Here is a 15,874-nt window from a genome sequence, read left to right as displayed (position 1 = left end):
GTCTCTCCTTTCGTCTCGAGACTATCTTTGGAGACTTACGAAAGCCAGCAATGCAATCCTTTTTAATGATTTTCCTGTGATTTCAGTCCCATGCTGGCACTATGTCACATCTCCAACAGAGACAGTTGGTATTATAATGAAAAGGTTGGCATGTCAGCTCAGAAATGCCAAGTGCTGTGTCTTTTCACAAATGCAGTGTGGCATGCTGGGACCGAGGTATCCCTGAACTGGCCTATCTACAGCCTTATCACTTCTGGGTAGGCACATCCTCCTGGAAGGTGCCTGCCTCTCTTTTAATTACCCAGAGCAATAGAAGTCTGGTGGACTGTCATATAACTTGGTGGTTTGCTTTTCTCAGAAGTTTAAAGGCAAGATAGCTGAGTTAATCTTTCCTGTAAAAGCTCTACTTCAGCCATCCAAAGACAGATAAGAATGTGTCTGCTAAGCCAGAGGAACAGTGTGCCAAAAGAAGTGTTCTGGAAATTCAGCTAGATTTGGGTGGCTAAAACTTGCAGTAATATGACAGTTTCTCTTTTGGAGCTTAATGTTTTGCAGTGGTTTTTTTATTCAATCTGCCTTCCAGCATAATAATTTTAAAAAGAAAAATCTTTTAGCAATATTGTTCAAAACTTTCTTAAAACTTGTCTTTTATGCTTTCCATCTTAACAGCTAGGGCAAAGGTTGAAGATCACAGTTCCAGAACTAATGATACATCTTTCTGTCCAATTATTTAATGGTATTAGTATTTTTTTAAAATAATTTTTTTCCAATAAAAATACTTACTCCATCCTTCATATATCATCAATAAGCTTTAGTTTAATTCAAGCATGTTTCTTCCAAATGTAATTCCATTTCTTAAGGCTAGACTGAGAAGTTGATAATTTTCCAAAATCTTTTCCCTCTCCTATGGGAGTAAGGTACAGCGTATTTCAGACCAGTAGTGAACATGGAAAGTTTACCAAGAATTTGAGAGACATATGCTGGTCTTCTGTCCTTAATACAGACAATTTCAAAGACTGCTCTTAACTTATTTCCTTAACCCATCCAACCATTTCTCCATGTCCTTGTTACCTGAGTCACCAGAGACTGTTGTCAGTTAGATACTTTTCTACTACTTCAGCAACATGTTTTTTTTTAATATGACTTAGAAAAATAAGTAAGCAAATATAAAGCAGAGAAAGGAATTAGTCAATGGAGTCTCATTCTTATCCTTTGGAAAAGCAGGGAGCCAAGTTGTTCCTGAGTTTGCTTAAAGAATTAGATCATACATCTCCTTGTGTGGATGCACAGAAAATGATTCAGAATTTAAAGCTGTCTCAAGAGACTCGACTGATGCTCTACAAGCATCCTCATCCCACTCTCACTTAAGTAAGCCAACTCAGCCTTATCTCAGATGTGCTGATGGTTGGCAGAAGAAACAGTCAAGGTACTTTCCTTCCATGGCAATGATGTGAATAGTAACAGAGAGAATGCATTAGAGTGCAAAACCACCTTCCCTGTAGGCAGATGCCAGCAGCACTTAAGATACTCCAGTTGTTTTTCCATTTCTAAGTTGGGCATGAATAGGAGAGGGAAGGCTGCCTTATGTTTTGCTGATGAGTAGTAGTTTGATTGGAATGATTGTGGATGTCTCCCTCACTGCAGAGTCAAGTGTATTTCCTGGTATGACTGATCAGTCCCGTAGGTCTTTTCCGTTTATTTTTCCTTCAGTTGTTAGCTACCATCATACTGGGGCTTTTAATGAGGTGATAAATTCCAGATGCATGTTTCTAATCCTCTCCTTGCCAGGCTGCATGGCATATTTATAAAACAGCAGGAATGTTTTTGAGTGTGAGCAGTAGGCATGTGTCCGCAGCAATAGATATGCCATGGCTGGTGCCACTGGGTCAGTGAAGGACTCACCCACAGGGAGGGGCCCCCATTATCCCCTGCCCTCTGAGCCTCACCGTGGTGTTTCTGTTTGTTTGTTTTTTGGGTTTTTTTTAAACACATTTAGCTGCCTTCCTGTCCAGGCTGTAAGGTGTGCACTTGGTTATGAGAATGGTGAGGGAGACAGTGTGGAAGCCATGCTGAAGCTGGGGTAAAGGACATCTCCCACTCTCTGGTTTATCCACAGATGGCTTCCACTGCCAGTGTAGCAGTGGAAGCTCTTCTTGCTGCACTTGGTGTCCCTTCCAACTAATAGGTGTAGGTGAGATTTGGCTTTTCTAACATCACACCTACTTGTGTATGTGAAGATTTCTAAATGTCTCCTTGGTAGCCTGTATCATCATCTACCTCCTAAATACTGAGTTTTTGCATCTGAGTTCTGCCCTGGGTTCCTTGTCTTAGGTAGTTCTTCACTTCTCAAAGGTATGCTACTAGGTGAAAGACCTCCGGAAAGAAACATGAACATTTTCTCTGGAAGGAAGTGTTAACCATTGCTGTTGGTAATTATGTGAAGAACAGAACAGAAAGGACAGGTATCTCTTATTACCTTCTATTTCTTATCCAAAGCAGGACCTGAATTAAAGTTGAAAGCAGGTGGAAGTGCTATGTTTTTAGGGCAGTGTATTTTGGCCATAAAAACCAGTTTACTGCATACAGCAGACAACTGCACATGTACACATTTGTGTTGATGAAATCTGTTTAATTTTTCATTTAGAATTAGTATAAGAACACTAACAGACACCTAAATGAATGTTAGGTATTATTCTTCATGTTTAAGACATGTTCCTACCCTGCATGGGAAGAGTAATTTTTTTTTCTTATTGTAGAGAAGAATGAGGAATATATTAAATTTGTGGTTTTTCAGGGATTTTGAAGTAATTTTGTTGTGCATTTTCACATGCCTCTCTTACTTTGCTGTTGTTAAGTTTTGTTGTATTTGTCACACAGCCATACTCATCTGGCTGGTTTTGAATGTGAGTCCTTTTATTCTTTGTGATCAGTCCCTAATAATTCTGTGCATTATCAAGAACCTGCAAAATGTCCCAGGTGAAAACATTAAAAAGTGTTTTTCTCTTGCTGTTGCTCAGATAGCTCAGAGGGCACTTCTTCCATCAATGTATGTCCAAGAGGCTGGAAAACCACCCCAATCCACTGGGAGTGTTGCATGATGGTAGCTATTGTCTGTGCTCCACATTCTGTTGTGTTTACTGCTGTTAATTAAGTTGGCTTTCTGATGGTACACTTAGCTTTCCACTGCAATTACAGCTGCATGAAGTGTCAGCAGGTGTGTGCTTAGGGAGGTAATATAGCTGCTGATTTATCCTTCCATTTGCTTTGAAGCCACCAGGGAGGAGGGAGAGGGGAGGCAATGTAATAGTTTTGCATGCTTGCAGGCGCCTTGAATGGCTGGCACTGTACAGACACAGGGACCTGGATTCCCTCCAGGGCTCACTTTTGCAGTGAGCAGCCCCAGGAAGGGCCTGATTGCGGATGTGGTTCATTGCAAGAATGTAAGGACATGGTTTGTGTCGACAACAAAGACAGCAGTAATCACCAGACCACCTGTAGAAAAGGCAACAGAATCCCACCGCCAGTGCTCAGTCCTCTGCAGCCTTAAACAATAGTGATGCAAAAAGTCAAAGCTTCAAAAGTCAGTGCCCTTGAAGGGGCTTACTCCTTGCTCCAAATAAGGGTTACCCAGCAGGTAGGTGCCTTGCCACAAACTGGAATTTCCTTCAGTGGATCAATTATCTAAAGCAATCTGGGGTGAATTAGGCTGCCAAATTAACACCCAGCTCAACTTGCTAGGAGCAGGTCCTGGAGAGGGGTTTAGTATATCAACCTTCACAAGCCATCAGACAGGTGATGGACCTAATTTCAGATTTAAAGGATGATTTTGGAGTTGGAGGCTGACCAGGTGTAGGCAGCTAATTCTGAGAAGTGAGGAAAGAAGAAAAGAGGGATACTCCTTCTAGTGGGGTACTCCTCTGAGACCAGACCTTCCCCTGGCTGAGGTGGAGCAGAGAACCCATCCCCTTCTCATTTCCAGAGGGTGTGATAACCACAGCTGTGACTTACTGTGAGTGAGCCTCACTTTTTCCTATGGAAGATGTTTCACTTGAAATACTCATCAGGTCTTAATTCTTCCATGTCCCAGGCAAGAACCCTAATGAGAGACTGAGAATCAGTTTCTTCTGGCTTCCTGTCAGTGGAAAAGGTTGTACCTGGTTTGAGCTTCAGTGGACAGTGTCAGAGTGCATCTGATGCCTAAGTGATCTTGAAGTTCTAACCCTTTCTAAGTAGGGAGACCCCAAATTAAAGCTTTGAAAGACTTGATGGCACTTAACAGCTGGCCATTACTACCCAGTCCTTCTCTGCATTTGATCATGCAGTGGCTTGGTGCAGGAAAAAAAGGTTTACAATGCTTGAGTATTTTAAATTGAGGCAGGCAGCAAATTCCTGGATACCCATCGCCCCCTGCCAGCAGACTTACGCTTTCCCAAAGCAGGGATGAGATGCAGTAGGACTGCCTGCCCACTGGGAGCAGCTTGAGATACGTAGAACTAAACTGTTTTATAAGGGGCTTGATGGTTAACTAGGATTCCTCATTCCTGTTGATCCAAGAAATTTACAATTCCACCTCCAGAAAATTCAGACTTGTCATATACATTATCTGTGGCTTACTTTTGTCAGAGCCTTAAGCAATCCTGTTTCTCTGCTTTGTTCTGTGAAAGAAAAGCCTGCAGCCTCTGTTGAAAAATAGCTCTTTAAGGCTCCATACACTGCCAAAGCCCAAGACACTGCAATTCTTGCTAGGTTCTGCCACAAGGGAAGCAGAGAAAATTTCTAGATGGATATGTGCTGGCCAGAAAGCCATGTACAGGTACTTTACAGACAACAAAGAGAGTTTCTCTGCAGGGTGGCTTTCTTCTTGGGATCTGGAAAGAGAGGCTGGGGTTATGGTAAACCTTTGGGTAGCAGAAGATCGTGAGAAGGATTGGTTTGATAGGAGCACCTGTGCAAATACTTCTCATACCATCAAAAGTGGGGGAGGATTTACTTATTCTGCTGAGTTTTTGCACAGAGATGGTATTTATAGGTTCTTCACCTAAAGAGTAATTGAGAGATGAGCTCTTTTTCAGCTGTTGCCTGCTCTTGTTTTTCATGTTTGTGTGAAGGACAGGAGCCAAGTATCTTGTCTTATAGGAGATTTTAGTTGTGTCAAAGCAGACAGGACTCTAATCTGAGCAAATACTGTTCTGTCTCAGTTGTTTCTACTCTGTAGAAAAAAAATCACCTGACAGCCCTTTTCCTTTGTTTTTGGCTTACATTTTCTTCTCAAGGGCTGTGTGATTTACCAAGTACCTGGGTAATTATCTCTCTAGTTATCCTCTCTAGTGCTCTCTTTAGTACCAGTAGCAGTGATTTTGCTCTTAAGTACAGATATGCACTGAGGTCACAGCTCTATTAATCTATGAAGCAGCTGTATTTTTTATAATAAACTTATCTATTCATACATATCAGACCTCTGTTTGACAAGGCACTGTTATTGCATATGCTGAGAGATTGCCTTTGCTATTTATAAGAAGATAAATGCTTTTGGGTGCTGAGAACCTGTAACTGCAGGTGTCTGCTGAAAATTAGGCCAAGGAGACACAAATGACCCTAAGACCAAGGCTGGAATGCAGATGTTCCCTACAAGCCAAAGACCTTGCCTGTCTTACTGCTCCTCAAGCACTTGAGTCAATGCTATGGAAGGATGTGGCCTTTTGTTGCAGCATCTTTCTGGAGAGAGACTAAAACACTTTGGGACTCAGAAATAGTTGCTTAGGTGTGACTCCTGAGTGCAGAGTTGGACTCTCTGTTTCTATTTCCATGTTCTGTGGGCTCCTGTAGCAAAACAGATTCCTTGGGATAACCCCTCCATTGTGTGATGGTTTTCCCCATGTCTGCAGCCAACAGTCTGTGTCCTTCCTTAGACAGCAGTGCAGGCAATGGGTTTGCTTTGAAGTCTGCTTCTTATGGGAAGATGGCAATGCACTTACGAAATGTCTGAAATGAATAAAAGTTTCAGTAAACTTGGTAGAAAAAGAACTCTTTCTCAATTACATGGTGCACCTTCAGTTATCTTCCCCATTTTCTGTCTGTCAGGTCTAAATCTTGTGGCAGTGTACCTCAGTGACATCACTCCTCACAGATAGCACAGCCATGACTCAGAACTTCATCAGAATTGTTTCTGATAGTCACTTTGTGGTGATTGCCTGCTTTTTCTTTTTGTCTCAAGCCTTATTTGCTTTTTCTCTGTTCCTGGCAGCTGAGTTGCAAGCAGATTAGATAATTTTATTTTTAAAACTTCCTATGTCCTAGAACAAGTAAATGTTGTTCACTTCAGATGTCTGCTGTCATCTTTTCTGTAGGAGCAGACCTGAACCTTCTGACTTCAGGGCTCAACATTGAATCTGCCTGGAGATGACCCAGCCTCAGCAGTTCATCCCTTGCAGCCCTTATGAAGAATCCTTCTGGTCTTTTGCCTGTGCCAATATTAGGGCCACATCTGGCACTTCCTTAGCTTCATCTAATGCCACTACCAACCCCCAAAATGTTTCCTTTGTGTTCTTAGCTTTGCTCCACTGCTGTATTTTCATTTACACCATTCCCTGACTCCCTTCAGTTTTCTTGCCCCCTGCTCCAAAACTGCCAGTGCTTCTTGTGTTTCAGTGGGTCCCAATTTGTATCATAGAATTTACAGATATGTGCAGCAATCATTTAACCTTTGACTGGTATGCAACCTTTTTTTGGAATTCATGTCAGGCTTGTCTTCAGAACAAGATGAGGTTAGAGATGATGCAGTTCACTGTATTTGGTTGTTGATGTGGAGCTGTGGTTTTATTTCACCCACTCATCCTCTGTCTTTGTGTCTGCAGTAAGGTTTCTGCCACTACATGTGGATTGACAATTTATGGTTTCTTCACTCTTCCAAAATACATTACTAATCAAACATCTTAAATGCTAAATCAGGTTTTGGCCCATGTGATGCAAAACATGTAGAGAAAAAACCTAAGAATATTACAGCTTCCATTCCAAGATGTGGTGGTGGTAGGGAATGCAGCTCTTTGCTGCAGCAGCTCTACTAGGAAGGGAATTGTTCAGCTGTGTAGATGCAGGTATATTGGAGAAGAGCTATTGGACCATATCATTGAGCAGCTATTATCCACAGAACACATGCAAGTAAAGAGTTTGTAAGGTTTGGGTCATACCATATTCCTTTATGAGAAACTATGCTTTGCTTGTCCTTAAAGGAAGGAAGTTCAGTGCCATGATTTAAGTGTGAACCCAGAGAAAAACCATGTCCCTGTGACCTGACACAGTGTGTAACTTTGATCTGTGACACAGCCCTTCCTTGGTGTGCCAGCAGTTCAACATGTTGGACATGCACATACAGTCCTTTTATTCCACTGAATTATGAATGAAAATATGTACCTTCTAAATAATAAATCCCATTGCACACAGTTTTTGAAAGAGAGATTGTATTCTTGGTGAAGTTGCAGATTAGCAAAGCAACTAATTATGTCTTCTCCTGTGTCGTAGGTTAACTTTAGATCAATGAAATGAACATTGCCCCAGGGAAATGCAGTTCTTGGGATCATCTCTGATCTGTGAAAAAGGGAAATTGACTTTAGAAAAGCCTTCTGGAGATGGATTCAGTCCAGTTCTGATTGTTAGTAAGGGTCATTCTGCTTCAACTGGCATTAGGCACACTGGTCCTTCCTTGTAAAGCAAAGCCAGAGTATGGGTTCAATTTAAAGAAAATGCATGCCATTCAATAAATATATGTGCATGTGCTTAATTATGTTTTTTTAATGAACTAGGGTCTTAGTTCTGCTGTGATTTGCCATCAGGCAGTGAGAGATAGTACATCAAAGACTGATTATACTTAAGCTTGCATGTTACTCCGTTAATAAGCTGATTTTGTTGTTGACTTTTGCAGGCTAATAAATATGGCTTTTGTAAGTAAGTTAATTGTCTTGTAATTGGGATGAATATTGTCAGGATTTGTGTTGTTTTTCCACAGTGCATAGAATCAAGAACAAGAGATCAGCAGAGCTTGTGCTGTAGCCTGATGGCAGTATCAGCAAATGGAATATTCACTTTTCCAGTCCTTCTTGGTGCTGCTGTCAAGTGGTGGGGAGTACAGACAGCAGGTTGGCATCATCCTTGATTCCAGCCTTGATTCCATGCTCCTACATATGGGTACATGTGTCCACTCTCACAGGCACACAGAATAAAGCACTTGCTTGGTTTTATGGGTAAAAAGTGACAAGGTTACCAGTGTCAGATCTCAGAGGGTTGTGAGGGTTGTGGCACTGGTATCCTTTTGCAGATCCACCCAGCAAATGCAGTGGTCAGCCTGGGATGAGCTGGCTGAGCTCACTGGCTTACTGACTGCCAGGAATTGGAGCCGCCATGAGAGACTCTTCCATCCTTTGCATCACTGTTTTCAACCATTTGAAAGTTCAGTCACCTGAAACTTCTCTTGATGGCCTGTTTGTTTGTCGGTCAGTGGTCTCAGGAGCTTCATAAATACTCAGCAGTGTAGCCTTTCTGCCTTCCAGCTGGTGCTTTAGCCTTCCTTTGCAGGAATAAAAGTTAAGCCTTTGAGACTTTAAGAATGGTGCTGACTTTTAACCTGTATAACTTAACGATAAAAAACAGATTGAGGTACTGCATTCCTCTACAGATGCTCCTTTCATTTTGGTGGTTTGAGTGCCCATAATTATGTATTTTAAAATAGCTATTTCCCGTATTTTCTGGCTCTGGAGAAAACAGGTGCAAAATAAGCAAGGCAAGGGTGGCCATGGGGGAGGTGTGTGTGCAGTCTCTGTGACCTCTCTAAGTTTTATTACAGGTGAAGCTCTTGGGGCTCTGGGAATTGGTGCCTCCACTCCCCATCCTGTGTGTGGTCAGATGTAGGTGTCTGGGCTGACAGAGCCAGTGTGTAGAGGTAGAGATAAGGACTGCTTACATTCCTAAAATCCTTCTTTTTATTTTTATCCTGATGGACTCAAGAAGGGTTTCTAGGTTTATGGGCTCAGTTTCTTCTCTGCTTTTCTGGCCCAACAAAATCCTTGCCGTGCAGCATCAGCCAAGGGGGCAAGTACCCATCACCATGGATTAAGTGCTCCAACCAAAGCATGTTGAAGAGCAAGTGGGTGCCATGAGCACTGGTGTAACAGAAGTCAGCAGCTCCCAGCCCATTTTGTAAGGAACCTGACTCTGTCCTTGACTTCAACATATGTCTTGACAGCTCCTGTTGGGCTGAGCCACTGTGGAAACATGGAAGAATACTTAATTTCTTGGTCCCAAGAGGACTGAAGTTAATGCTGACTTGCTAAGTCTTGTTGGTAGTTATGTGAGGTTTGGTAGTTTTGAGTATGAGCAGTTGTCAGGGTCTTGGGAAGCTTTAAAGAAGGAAAATTGCAGATGGGTCACTTTCATGTTCAATGGCAGCAAAGTGGGTGTTTTCTCTTTTGGCATGAGCAGCTTCCTTGGCCTGAGTCTCAAACTGGGTGCCTGAGTGTCTTAATGAACTTTGCCGTGATGATCATGTCAGATCCTCCGGCTTGCCTCAATAAATCCTACTTATTTGTCATCAGAAGAGCATGTAACTGTTTTCACTTGCAAAACAACTGATTATGTATCCATAGAGCATTCTCCTCTGGCCCCAGTTAGAGGCTGAAGCCTATGTGACAATGTATTTTCTGAGTGAAGCCTTGTTAATTGAGCATGTAAATGTGTAATTGTCTGTACAATTATTCAGTTGACATGGTTTTAGTTTGCATACAAATATGGGAGCACAGTCATGCAGTTGAGCAAACTGTCCAAGATCAGATGCTTAAATAAATATTTGCATTCTGCACACAGATGTGAACACCCTTAAAAAGATCAATCCAGTTGTGGTCACCTCCTCTTTTCGTTTTGTGTGTGGATATGGTAATCTTATTGCTATATGCTTATTTTTATTCAAGTCTGTAACATACCACAGATTCTCTGTTAACTTGGTCCTTTTCCCTACTAAGTTTCACTGGTGTGGGAGTAGGAGTTACCATTGGAATTGTTCAGAGGTTGCCCTTAATGCGTGTGCCTGCTTTTCGTGCAGTGGTACCTCGTGCCCACAATGACTGAGGATGTAATACCTTTGAAAATGTTCTGTGCATACAAAATATTAATTTGAAGTGTGCAGGTTTTTTAGAGAGAAGGCTGCTTTAATAATGGGACTTGCTGGCAGTTGTAGTCCAGTGCAACTTCTGAGCAGAAAAAAGGGCATAAAATTTGCAAATGATGGTACAATTGGAATTTTCTCTGCACTCAGTGGTTTCTCTGCTTGGAAGGAGCTGATTTCAAAGAAAGGGTGATCTGGCAGTTTCATTCTGGCAGTTCTTGTCTGTTCTGTGAATAAAACTCCAAACTTCTGTTGGGGGTCTGCAGTATTCATTTAATGTTAAAGAAAACACAATGATACTGCTTTTCTTTATAACTTGTCCTTTTTTTATATAGAATTGAACACCATGTTTGGTCTTTTAGAGGTGGTTTGAGATTAAGTATATAGGTAGTTAGTTTCAATAACATAAGAAAAGTTCCTGAATAGGGATAGAGCTGTGCCATGCAAATGATTGACAGCTTTATCCAGCCAAGGGTAGTCTGTTCTTAAAATAATGCTTTGGTTGGGGGTGTGAGTGGTGTCAGGGTTGGGGATGCCATTTCAATCTGACAGCCACTCAACATCCCTGTGTCTTTATTTCTCCCCAGATGTCGCTCCTATGAGGATTGCTGTGGCTCAAGATGCTGTGTAAGAGCTCTCTCTATCCAGCGACTATGGTATTTTTGGTAGGTGCAGGGCACTTGGAATTTTGTGTTTGTCCTCGTCTTGTTGGTCAGACTTAAATCAGGATATTGCCAGCCCTGGTATTTTAAAGTACAGAAGGTGCAAGTATGTAGGAAGGTATGTGTGTACATAGAAATGCACTGATTTTGTTTCTCTCTTATTAAATTCTCCTGATGTGGTAAGAAAACACTGAAAAAGGAGGTTAGTCATGTCAGGCTGACCTTTCCTGCTTCTGCATCCTGCGGCTTTATACAAGCAGCAGTTCCACTTTTATCCACAATTGCTGAATTCTTTCTGCCTGTCCCAGCTACTACCAAACAGCAGCATTCTTCCTGGGTTTTTTGGGCACTCGGTTTTAAAAATGGATCCTGTAAGCAGGCTTGTGCTTTTAGGCAGGATTTAATATATTCCTGCCAGCTGAATTGAGCCTTCAATTAAAAAGGAAGAGAGGTACATTTATGGCTATGAGGATTTCACTGGAGATGACAGCAAAGGAAAAGAAGGCAGAAGGACTGAGCTTGTGAAACCAGCAGCAGTAATCTGGATAAAGCTTAAACTAATCACTGTTATATGCATAATGAAAAAATAAGGTAAATTCCTTTTGGAGTGGAAATTAAGAAAGCACCTGAATAAAACCTTCTCATTACAGTTGAGAGATAGGAAAGGCTCCCTAGAAAACCTTTTTTCAGGCATTTAATGTGGAATTTGAAGATTGATTTTTAAAAAAGCCTTCAAAACTGAAACAAATAAACAGTGAGAAACAGAAGCCTGATGTATACTATAATACAGAGATTTCCCAAAGCTGACTGTGGGATTTCAGTGTACAATCCTTACTGATATAAGTGAAGAGCTCTCTATCTCAATCCCTGGGGTGACGTCATAAATCTCTGTTTTTCTGCTCAGAAAAAAATCCTTTGCAGGAACACTGCCAAAGGGGAATGTATAAATATTGGTCAGGGAAAAAGAACCTCCTTCTGCTCTCGTTTCTAATGTAGAAACAAGAACAGAGTTTGAGCCTTTGCATGAAGCAGCTCTTGCTGCCATTCTGTGCCACAATCTTCCTCTCAGCCACCTGGGAATTTTCTAGAGATAAGCGTGGTGTGTAGGCTTGCCTCTGGCCAACTTCCTTGCCTTCCAAAAAAGCACAGTTGTCATTGTCTTCCAGTAAAAGGCCATGAAACAAGATGGCAATTACAGACAGAAGAACCATTCCAATTTACAAGAGCTTTTATGAGTCACTGGAGTGTCTGGTAACTGATCAAGGAAAACACAGTGAAAGCCGCTGTCTAAAGAGCAAAATCTGTGTGCCCTTGCTGCATGTTCCTGTTTCTGCCACACCAGGGCAAGGAAATGGTGAGGACAGTTTAATTAGGATGGAAAGGATGCTGAGAGAAGGAGAATTGTGGCTAAATAATGTCTTTTTTCATGGAGAATGTAATATCCCATGTAGGAAGCACAAAGCAAAATCTGTCGCCTTCACTACTGAATGCTTCAGTCTTCTGGCTTGAGCTTAAGTGCCAGCTACTGTATTTCCCATGGGAGTTGAAATTAAAATGTTGAGTTAATTTAAGAATATCTAAGATTCTTCTTTAAATGGCAAATGCAGAACAGTATTCCTCTCTGTACTCCACGAACATCCTGAGCAGCCTAGATGCTGTGAGCCTGGGGCCTGCATCCAAGAGGTGCAGTTTGAAACTGCACTACAAACCTGGAATTTCAGTTTAGCATCCCAGCAGCCTAGGTCATGTGTGAACCTGAACTTTTGAAAAACGTGCAAGTGTGTTTTACTTTTGGGTTACATGCCAGAGAACACTGACAGCAGTACTGATCACTGAAGATGTCCAGAATACATCCATGAGTGCTATCCCAAATGACAGACCTGCTCTCAAGAAATCCTGTTAAAAGTTGTAGGCTGATGTATTCTCAGTGAAAAATCTGGATTTAAATGCTGCCTAAATATACAGGTTTTGACTTCCTTCTTCTTTTTGCCTAGGTTCCTTTTGATGATGGGAGTTTTGTTCTGTTGTGGAGCTGGTTTCTTTATCCGAAGGCGGATGTACCCTCCTCCATTAGTAGAAGAACCTACTTTTAATGTGTCTTACACCAGACAACCAGTCAACACTGCATCAGGTCAGACACTGCTCATAACAAGTTTCTTACTTTGGCCAAGGCACTAAAAAAGGGTGGGTTTTGAGCTGTTGTTTCACTGGTTTTTGGACACTGTGTGATTTGTACAAGGGATTGCACTGCACTCAGACATGCATCCATCTCCTGAGTGAGTGATGTCTTCAGCATTTCCAACAGCATAATTCAGCTGCAGTGTACAGAAGGGGTTTTGAAACACATGGGATGAGAGAACTTTCAGCTCTCTTTCAGTTCCTAATACCTTTGCAGGTGTGTGTCCATGCATGGAAGGAGGCTAGCAAGCTCTCCCTTTAGAGTGTAGACAAAATGATAGGTGTCCAAATTCAACAGTCACAGGAATAAAGAGTTTTAAATACAATTGACAATATCTGGCAGAGCTGAAGGAAGCTTAGCATTTTCTTCCACAATCTGGCCATCTTGCAGGTTTTTTTTATTTACCTTCAGTGTTCTGTGCTGGAGTCTTTCTGTGCCAAAGTGGTCTTTTTCCCCTTGTTAGTCTTCTTGCTGTCTCTCCAGTAAATAATTGCTGTGAGCATCAGGAGGACCTACCCTAGTGAGGGCTTCTCTGCCAAAATTGCTTTCTAAGATTGTAATTTCTTCCTTTCTGGTAGCTAGTTCTGGTTGGGAACACTCCTAGGCCTAAATGGTTAAAAAGATGTTACAGAGACAAACTGACACTTCTTTGTTTAAATTCTAAGGGGTTTTAGGGCTCCCATTCCACATCTATTTTTCTCCTTAACTGAACAGAGAGTATTTTGCAGCTGGGGGAGAGCCAGTCCAACTAGACTAATATTTTTAAGCCTGAAAAATAGTCTGAAGTTTATGTGAACAGGGAATGTCTTTGGCTGAACTGATAAACACCAGATTTAAATTTAGAGCACAGTTTTACTCTTTCATGGCACTTCATGGAACATTAATTGTGGGCAAATATAAAATAAGCACAAGCTCTTTGATGACCTGATTATGGCACCTGCTTCCAGACTGTTACTACTGTTATTTTAAAGCTTTGGGCTCTGAGCTAACCCCACATTTATTTTATTTTTTATTTTTAGTTTTTTCCACTGTTCTAGAAATATTTAACAGCAAAAGCAATGAGAATTAGTAGTCAAGCAAGTTCCCATTTTCCAGTAATTACTCTTCTGGGTTTGGTACCAGTAGCCAATTCACTGTTGAGGTGGAGCCCTCAAAATGTGGCTCATTGCCTGTGTCCTTCCTTCCCTGCAGAGATAGCAGCAGCATCTTCTGCCATTCCAGCAGCAGCTGCTGGGAGTGCTCTTCTGGGAGCCTGACTGGGAGAATGGAAGGGGAAGATCTCTTAGAAGCTGTGTCATTATAGGAAACACAGACTGGCACCAAAAGAAGAAAACCTGTTGCTCAGCCATGACTTTTTTCCCAGTCCATCTTTATTTAAACAGACAGAGAGAAAGAAAAAAAAAAAAAAAAAAAAAAAAAAAGCTAACTTAGATCTTGAGATATTCTGTGACTTCAGTTGCATTAAGTCATCTTCCACCCCCCACTGTGATATCTGAGGAGGGTTGCACACCAGCTTTGTTATTATGGAAGCAATCTCTGTTACTCCTTATGTGTCATAGCCAAGGAATTTTGTGTGTGGCCATATATTTCCTTTCCTTGTCCCTGCAGGCTCCAACATCATTTCCTAAATTGAATCTATGCAAAGCAATCTTGTCCCATTGTGTTAGCCAGCAGTGACTGGCTGCAGCTTGGCTCTTTGCTTTATACAAAGGTTCACCTCTAAACTGTGGGAGGGAAATTATCCCTCTGAGCTTCACTCTGGCTTATCAGCAGATCCAGGACACCACAAAATAATCTCTGAAGTCCTTTTGTAAGACTTGACACCTGGGTCAGGGCCACAGTAGAGACTCCTTTGTCCATCTGGGATCCCACACCTATCCTCTCTGCAGACAAAAAGCTTTTCTGTCACAGCAATTGAACAGGGCTCACTGTTTTCCCTTTGAAATGCTAGTTGCTTGGGGGCAGTGGTGCCCTTTGCTTCACTAAGTGATTTCCATTGGATCAAAACTGAAACTTTTTGGTAGTATCTGAAAAGGTGAATGCAGTCCTGCCAGCCTGTTTTTTTCCTGGAAGGGAGAAAGACTCCTTGTCTTTGCTCTGATGAACACTTTGGAAAACCTTGTCTGAGTATGCAGAGCACAGGCCCTGGGGGAGCACAGGCTGATGCCTGTGCTGTTGCTGATACCTTTTCTCTCCTTTCCTTTCTTTCAGGGTCACAACAACCTGGAGTGCCGTATTACACAGACCCAGGCGGACCTGGGATGAATCCCATGGCCATGGCTTTCCACGTCCAGCCCAACTCCCCACAAGGAAACCCGGTTTACCCACCCCCACCTTCCTACTGCAACACACCACCTCCCCCATATGAGCAGGTGGTGAAATCCTCCACATGAGGACTCTGGCTCTCTGACCTGACTGTGTGAGAAGAAGGTGCAATTGCAAAATGACCAAGATGGAGGGCACCTGCCCTTTTGAACACTTGCTGATTCTCCAAGTCCTCTCTCCTTCCCTTCCCTACACCTTTCCTCATTAAAGTTACTTGCAAAAGGGTGATTTTTAAATTTTTTTTCTTCTTTTTTTTTTTTTTTAAGTAGAAGTGGATTTTTTCTTTTTCTTCAAAATGAGAGAAGTTGTCTTTGTAATGCTTTTAATGGAAACCTATATTTAAAACCTGTATGTCTTTCTCTTTATTTATTGTTTGTTTCAATCAAGGTTTTAATTGCGTCGTGGCAGGTTACCGATAGCAATTCTTGTGACCCCATAGTGATGTGCAGCCTCCTAAGACCCCACAGCAGAAATGTCCTCAGCTAAGGGAAATGACAGACAAAGAAGATAAAAGTAGAAGCAGCAGGGCAATGATTTTACCAGAAATTGTGCCTACCA

General features: G+C 41.9%; 1 protein-coding gene across 1 annotated transcript in view; it reads left to right on the top strand.

Annotated features, from left to right (window-relative positions):
- VOPP1 (VOPP1 WW domain binding protein) overlaps positions 1-15,552 on the top strand; it is a 62,978-nt gene extending 47,426 nt beyond the window's left edge. Inside the window, exons 3-5 of the mRNA XM_063158047.1 lie at positions 10,738-10,815; positions 12,807-12,943; positions 15,203-15,552. Coding sequence (XP_063014117.1) covers positions 10,738-10,815; positions 12,807-12,943; positions 15,203-15,384 — 397 coding nt within the window. The 3' untranslated portion in view covers positions 15,385-15,552. The remainder of the gene's footprint in view (positions 1-10,737; positions 10,816-12,806; positions 12,944-15,202) is intronic.
- Positions 15,553-15,874: the final 322 nt, after the last annotated feature.

The sequence above is a fragment of the Melospiza melodia genome, chromosome 1 (assembly GCF_035770615.1).
Source record: "Melospiza melodia melodia isolate bMelMel2 chromosome 1, bMelMel2.pri, whole genome shotgun sequence".
Taxonomy (NCBI): Eukaryota; Metazoa; Chordata; class Aves; order Passeriformes; family Passerellidae; genus Melospiza; species Melospiza melodia.
This window is presented reverse-complemented; position numbering and strand designations above follow the sequence as displayed.